Source organism: Tamandua tetradactyla, chromosome 20, assembly GCF_023851605.1.
Source record: "Tamandua tetradactyla isolate mTamTet1 chromosome 20, mTamTet1.pri, whole genome shotgun sequence".
Lineage (NCBI taxonomy): Eukaryota > Metazoa > Chordata > Mammalia > Pilosa > Myrmecophagidae > Tamandua > Tamandua tetradactyla.
The window spans coordinates 578,854-585,992 of record NC_135346.1 but is presented as its reverse complement, the minus strand read 5'-3'; the positions used below and the strand labels follow the sequence as shown (position 1 = coordinate 585,992).

General features: G+C 51.3%; 1 protein-coding gene across 1 annotated transcript; it reads left to right on the top strand.

The window, feature by feature from the left end:
* The first annotated feature begins 256 nt into the window (after nt 1-256).
* On the top strand, nt 257-5,004 carry LOC143664754 (nuclear envelope pore membrane protein POM 121-like). The gene is made up of 2 exons (XM_077138152.1): nt 257-2,321; nt 3,007-5,004. Exons 1-2 carry the CDS (start codon nt 257-259, stop codon nt 3,105-3,107), a joined length of 2,166 nt encoding a protein of 721 aa, XP_076994267.1. The 3' UTR covers nt 3,108-5,004.
* Nucleotides 5,005-7,139: the final 2,135 nt, after the last annotated feature.

Here is a 7,139-nt window from a genome sequence, read left to right as displayed (position 1 = left end):
GTATCAGCAAACACGAGCTTCAAATCAGGGAATGTGTTTTAGGTACCAGGTACTATTGCTTCTGCCTGAATGGTCTAAGCCCCCTTTGGCAACTCTGGTCATAGTGAAGTATGTCTAGAGCCCATACTGCCTGGAAAGGGGGGCTGGGGGTGGGTGGGCAGGAGAGCCGCGTGGAAGATAAGAGTTCCTGGAAAGGGAAGGGGGGCTCGACCCCACGACTCGGCACTCCGCGCTGAGTCCATTCCGTCCCGCGGTCATGCCCGCCTCACTGGGGCGTCCCAGTAGCTGCGGACCCCAAACTCCCATCTCCCTCGCGCCAGCCGCCTTCAACCAGCTGCAGGAGGTCGGGAGGCGCAGTAGGGTCCGCCTGGGCCGGGCCCGCGCTTGGCTCGCACCCCTCTGCGCTCCCGCCCCCTTGGCTCGCGCCCCCCTTGGCTCCCGCCCCCTTGGCTCGCGCCCCCCCTGCGCTCCCGCCTCCTTGGCTCGCGCCCCACTGCGCTCCCGCCCCCCTTGGCTCGCGCCCCACTGCGCTCCCGCCCCCCTTGGCTCGCGCCCCACTGCGCTCCCGCCCCCTTGGCTCGCGCACCCCTGCGCTCCCGCCCCCTTGGCTCGCGCACCCCTGCGCTCCCAACCCCCTTGGCTCTCGCCCCACTGCGCTCCCAACCCCCTTGGCTCGCGCCCCACTGCGCTCCCGCCCCCCTTGGCTCGCGCCCCCCTGCGCTCCCAACCCCCTTGGCTCGCGCCCCACTGCGCTCCCGCCCCCTTGGCTCGCGCCCCCCTGCGCTCCCGCCCCCTTGGCTCGCGCCCCCCTGCGCTCCCAACCCCCTTGGCTCGCGCCCCTCTGCGCTCCCGCCCCCCTTGGCTCGCGCCCCCCTGCGCTCCCAACCCCCTTGGCTCGCGCCCCACTGCGCTCCCAACCCCCTTGGCTCGCGCCCCACTGCGCTCCGCTCCCTTGGTTCCCGCCCCCCTTGGCTCCCGCGTTCCAACGGCGCGTTCCAGGCCGCGTTGCCCCAGTGCTCGCCGGGCTTCGGGCGCTTCGGCAGCTAACGGAAAGCCGTCGGAGCCGCCGACCACCCGAGGAGCCGACAGCGCAGAACTAGTCCTCATGGGCAGTTACCTGAGCCGGCGCCGCCCCCAGCCGCCGTCCCCGGCCCTGTGCTGCGGAGACCTGTCCGAGAGACCGGTCCTCCGCTGGCCCGCGGCCCCTGCCCGCGGCGTGGTCCCGGCCCGCCAGCTCCACGCCGCTGCCCCTGCCCTCGACCTGGCGGGCACGCCGGAGCTGGAGGATCCGCTGGTTTCTGCCCTCCGCCTCCGCCGCGGGTTCGTCGTGGCCCGCCCGAGGCCGCCCCCAGCCCGCCCGCGCTGGTCCTTATTTCTGGGGTTCTTCTCTGCGTCCGGGAGCGGCTCCCCGATGCCCGCGCTGGCTGCAGGCGGCTCCGACATGTTCCGCACCTCAGTTGTGCTGAAGTCGGCACCCACTAAGGACAGACCGACTGTGTGTTTGGCACTGAAGCAGGTAGTCCGCTACCTGTTGGCCTCCTTCTCTGCACGCCGCCCACGCCCCTGTGGGACGGAGATCCCGATAAAGGCCCTGGAAGAGGGCAATAACCTGAGAGCCAAGGAGGAGGGCGACCCGACGGCTCTCGGCGAGGTCCGAGAAGGCGCAGGGAGGCAGGAGCGAGGCCACGTAGACCCCGAGAGTCCGCGCTGTCCGAGTAGGGGCCCCGGCGGCCGCGGGCCTGTCCGGTCTGCATTTACGCCCCTGGGCGTCGACGGCGCCCTCTCTTCCTTGGTGCCCAGGCCAGGGCCTCTGAAGCGTGACCTCTGTGTCCAAAGCTCCAAAGACAGCCTGGCTAAGAAACTCCCCACTTCTTTCCTGAGCTCATGCAGCAAAAGAAACGCCATCATGAGCTCGTACAGCTCCACTCGAGGTTTCTGTCCGCTGCAGAGCAGAAGCCGTCCAGGTGCAGCCCTTCTCCCCGGTCCACGCTCCACCCATCCCCAGGTGCCCGCAGAGAAAGCCAGCGAGGAAGGCCATTCGCCCAGCCCCTCGGCCTCTGAGGCGTCACCCCCGGGGAGGAAGATTCAGGAGGAAAAGGTTTCAGATGCTCCCTCGGGCCAGAACCCTAGCTTGGGGATTTGCTCGCCTGCTTCTGTTAGGGCCGGACCCCAGAAACGCAAGGTTCCTCTGCTGCTTCCCAGCAGGCGGAAGCCCCTGTTGCCCCTGGCCCCACCCCTCCAGCTAGGTCGCCGGGTCACGGCTGAGGACCTGGACTTGGAGAAGAAAGCAGCCATGCAATGGATCAACCAGGTCTTGAAGGGTAAGACTGAGGCCGTCCCAGACGGCAGCACCATGAGCGTCGGCCTCCTGCCCCTTCTCCACCGGGTTCCCGCAGCCCCTGGCCTGAATTCCTAGTGGAAGGACTTCAAGAACAGGCAGTGCTCCCCAGACCCAGTGGGGCTGCTCCTGGTCTGCTAGTGTGGCCCCCTCTAGGGCTGTCTCTCCAGCCCTTCGCCTTGCTTGGCTGGCCTGGCTGCTTTCAAAAGAGGTTCCCTGGCCCTGGCCCGCCTGGGCGGTTCCTGTGCTTTGCTTCTTGTCCCTCACCGATCCTAGGACAGACATTGTAGGCGACAGTCATGAAACTAGCATTGCCTTTGAGAATGCTGTACAGGGGCCTCTCCCTGCCACCCCACCCCCCGGTTGGTCAGACCTTTCCCTAGATTGATGATGTTTTCCTTCCCAGCTTCTTTTCTGCCAGATTTGCCCCTAAAAGTCGGGTGGCTTGAGATTGTTAACCTCAATCAAGAAGAGAGAAGTCAGGCATCTTCAACAGGAGAGGGAGGTTTGGGGCCAGTTGCCTCCAGGCAGGACGCCCACTGCCTTCTCTCGTTGCCTCCTCCCTTCTTTCCCGTAAGGTTAATTGGGCCCTTGCCTGTGTTTCCCAAAAATGTTTTTGTTAATTTATCAGGGGGCTCTGTGTCATTGCTGTTTGCTCTTTGAATCAGCAGTGGAGGAACAGTGGAGCGGTGACGTGTGGAGCCAGACTGATGACGCCGTTTCCTGTATTCCGGCTGACGGGAAAGCAGCTCCTCTGGTGCCTGTGTGAGGCGGCTCCTGACGCCTCCGTGTTGGGAGTGTGTGGAATGGCAGCCCCTGCACTTGCTCTCCTCTGCGGCTTCCCACCCACCCATCCACCTCACCGCAGGCTAGATCCGGCCTAGCGTGTGCCGTGAGCACCACCCCACAGGTGAGCTGCAAACATGCTAGCGGAGTTCCCAGGCTCCCCCTAGTGTTAGCATCTCACAGAGCTATAACTGAAACCAGGAAAGTCACATGGCTTAATAACCATACTATTAACTGAACTACAGGCTTAAGTGAACTTCCCCAGGGTTCCCAGTGAATCATGTTTCTGTCCCAGAACCAACCAGAATCCCACATTGCACTTACTTGTCATGTCTGAGTCTCCAAATGGTGGCAGTTTGTCCCTCTTTCCTTCTCCTTCGGGCCTTGACACCTCTGAATAGTACTGCTCAGGTATTTTGTAGCCACACCCTCAATTTAAATCTGCCTGCTGTTTTCTCGTGATTACATGGAGGTCTTGGAGCTTTGCGAGAATCCCACAGAGGCGACGTACCCTTCTTACCATGTCCTCCTGGGTGCAGGATGTCTTAGCGTCTGCTGTTTTCCTTGACCACCTGGTGAAGGTGCTGTCTGCCAGGTTCTCCACTGTACAGTTATTCTTTTTCCTTGTGTGACTCATAAATACTTGGGGGGCACACTTCATTGCGATGCAAAAATCCTGTTTCTCAAACTTTTACCCAGTTATTTTAGCATCCATCAATGGATCTTGCTTTTAGCAGTTATTACCGTGGTGTTCTAATAATTTTCTACTTCCCTGGTTTCTTCTACATTTAACTAGAATTCTTCTGTAAGGAAGAGTTCTCTCAATTAATTTATTCAATCATTTGTGTCTGAATGGCCTCATCAATCATTATGGTATTCTCTGGGCCACTATTTATTATTGTCACTTAATTTTGTTGTTCGAGTTGCTTTAGACTAGGCTACTGTGGATTACCTCGGGTTAACTCCCAAGTCCCTTTAACATGCCTACACCTCTTTTTAAGCACTTCTTTACTTTCTGGTCCCTCAAGATGCGCCAAGATTGTCTTGTCTTTTCCCTGTTCCAGACTTGGAGTCAACTACTTCACACCAGGAATTCTGGTTCCTTTTCTTGGCGATTAGAATTCCTAAAAAAACAAGATCTGGATACTACTTGTGTTTATAAGCAGTGGGGAGTCTCTTCTAGCTTTGCAGTCTCCAGCCAAAAGAGTGCATTTCAAAAGTATTTAGTTCAGCTCCTCTCAGCTCCAGTTCAATACGGGTATGTAATTCATTTGTAAGACAGATTCATTTGTCACAAACTGCATCCTATTTTGGGTTCCTCCAACAACCCAATTCCTTGTTTTTAATTTGCAACCATAAAACTCACGCTTTGTGGTGTACAGTTTGTTTATATTCTGTGGAGTAATGTTGTGTCTGTGTTCACAAGATATTGGTCTGAAGTCTTCTTTCCTGGTGATGTCTTCATCTGGTTCTAGTGTCAGTGTATTTGGCCTTGGTAGAGTGATGGATTCCCGCCTCCATTTTCTGGAAGAGTTTGTGGAATAATTGGTGTAATTTTTAACATGTTTGGGAGAGTTCATTAATGTTGCCATCTGAGCCTGAATTTTTCTTTATGGGAAGGCTTTAAATCACTAACTCAATGACTTTACTAGTTGTAGGGCTAGTAAGATTTTCTAATTCATCTTGAGTCAGTTTCAGGAATTGGTATCTTTCTAGGAATTTGTCCATTTCATCTAAGTTGTCTGATATAAAGTTGTCGTATTAGTTCGCAAGCTGCTAGAATGTGACACACCAGAGCTGGAATGGCTTTTACAAAAGGAAATTTTAATAAGTTACAAGTTTACAGTTCTAAGGAAGTGGAAACGCTCCAATTAAGGCACTAACAAGAGGTACCTTAATTCCAGGAAGGTCCAGAACCCTCTGTCAGCAGGGCAGTCACATGACTGGCATCTGCCTCGCCAGGCTCTGGCTTGCTCAGCATCTCATGGTGATGTCTGCCTGGCTCCAAGCATCTCCAGACATCTGTCTCTGTTCTCCACGTGTCCACATATGTGCCAGCTCTGCTGTGAAGTTTCTATTGGCTGTGAGGCTTCCTCGTTTCTCTAGGCTGTGTTCTTTCTTTCATTTCTACTCTCTCCAAAATGTTTCCTCTTTCAAAGGACTGCAGTAAACTCATCAAGACCCACCTGGAATAGGTGAAGTCACATCTCCATCTAATCAAAAGTTAATAAGCACAATTGGGTGCGTCGCATCTCCATGGAGACAATCTAATCAGAAGATCCCAATGTGCATTGTTGAGTGGGGATTAAAATGGCTGCCTCCACAAGATTGGGTTAGGATAAGCATGGCTTTCCTGGGGTGCATAGTACCTCCAAACGGGCACAGTTCACTTATTTCCTTATCTGTGAAGTGGGTTATGATGCTTTCTCTTTGGTCCCAGATCTTAGCAATCATTGTCTCCTCTGTCTTTCTCTGGCTTTGTTTCTTGCTCTCTTTTTGGTCAGTGTGTCTAAAGGTTTGCAAATTATATTGAATTTTTTCAAAGAATCAACTGTTGTGCTTTAAATAAATTATCTGTTGTATTCCTGTTTTACATTTTACTTATTTTTGCTTCTGATCTTTATTATTTCACTACTTCTGCTTCTTTTCGGTTCACTTTACTCTTTTACTAGTTACTCAAGATTGAAGAATTGGCCTTCAGTCTGAGATCTTGCACTTTTCTAGTACAGACATTCAAAGCTACAAATTTACCTCTAAGCAATGTTATTGAAATCACATAAATGCCGATATGTGTGAATTGAGTTCAGTTCAATCTATTTTCTAATTTTCCTTGTGATTTCTCCCTTGACTCAGGAATTTAGTAGTATGTTCTTTAATTTCCAAATATTTGGGGATGTCCCACATTTCTTTCTGGTTTTGATTTGTAATTTTATTCTGTTATCTCCTGAAGCCTACATTGAAAGCTTTGGATCCTTTTAAATGTATTGGGTCTTTTTAATGGTCAAGCAAATGCTGTATCCTGGAAGATATTCCACGCAGCCTTGGAAAAGTGTGTTCTGTTGTTTGGAGACAGAGTGCTCTATAAACGTCAGTTAGGTCGAGTTGGTTGATCGTGTTGTCTCATCCTTCGTATCCTTACTGATTTTCTTTCTTCTTGTTCTGTCAACTATTGAGAGTGGGGTCTTAAAATATTCAACTCTTATTAATCTCTCATCCATTTCTCATTTCAATGATAGCAGTTAGGTTGCTTGGAAGTTGGGCTCTCTTGTTAGCTGTGTATAAGTTTAGAAATGTTTTCTCTTCCTGATTGACCCTTTTATGACTCTGAAATGTCCTCTTTCTCTCTAGTAATTTTTTCGCTTTAACAGCTACGTTACCTAATATTGCCATAGCTATGCTAGTTCTTTTACACATATATACTGTTTATGATGAATAGCTTTTTCCATCTTTAAAATGCCAACCTATTGGCATTTTTGGATCTAAAGTGTGTCTCACACTTAGAATAGACTTGGATCTTGATTTTTAAATATGCAATCTCTGCCTCTTGATTGGACATTTTAGTTTATTCCTGTTTGATGTGATTTTTGCCCATGGGTGGTCTCATCTCCTCCATTTTACTGTTTTTTTTTTTTCTATTTGTCTCATATCTTTCTTTGCTCCTCTCTACCTCCTTTACTACCTTTGTGTTAAAAAGGTTTTTCTGGTGTATTAATTTAATTTCCCCTTTTTCTTTTTTTTTGAATTATTTATTAGTGATTGCAGTAAGAATGACAATATGCACATAAATTTTTGAAATCTACTTCAGGACATGCAGATGGCAAACAAGCATGCGAAAAAGATGTTTAACCTCATTAGCCATCAGGGAAATTCAAATCAAAATCACAAGGAGCTATTACCACATGCCTATCAGAATGATTTGCACAACCCCAAATGCTGGAGAGGACATAGAGAAGCTGGTTTGCTCATACTTTGGAGATGGAAATCTAAATGATACCGTTTGGCATTTCCTTTGACA

Excerpts from the sequence above, each read along its gene's own strand:
- LOC143664754 (XM_077138152.1), top strand. The coding sequence starts at position 257 with ATGCCCGCCTCACTGGGGCGTCCCAGTAGCTGCGGACCCCAAACTCCC. Across the intron at positions 2,322-3,006 it reads GATCAACCAGGTCTTGAAGG|CAGTGGAGGAACAGTGGAGC; the intron begins GTAAGACTGAGG and ends TCTTTGAATCAG.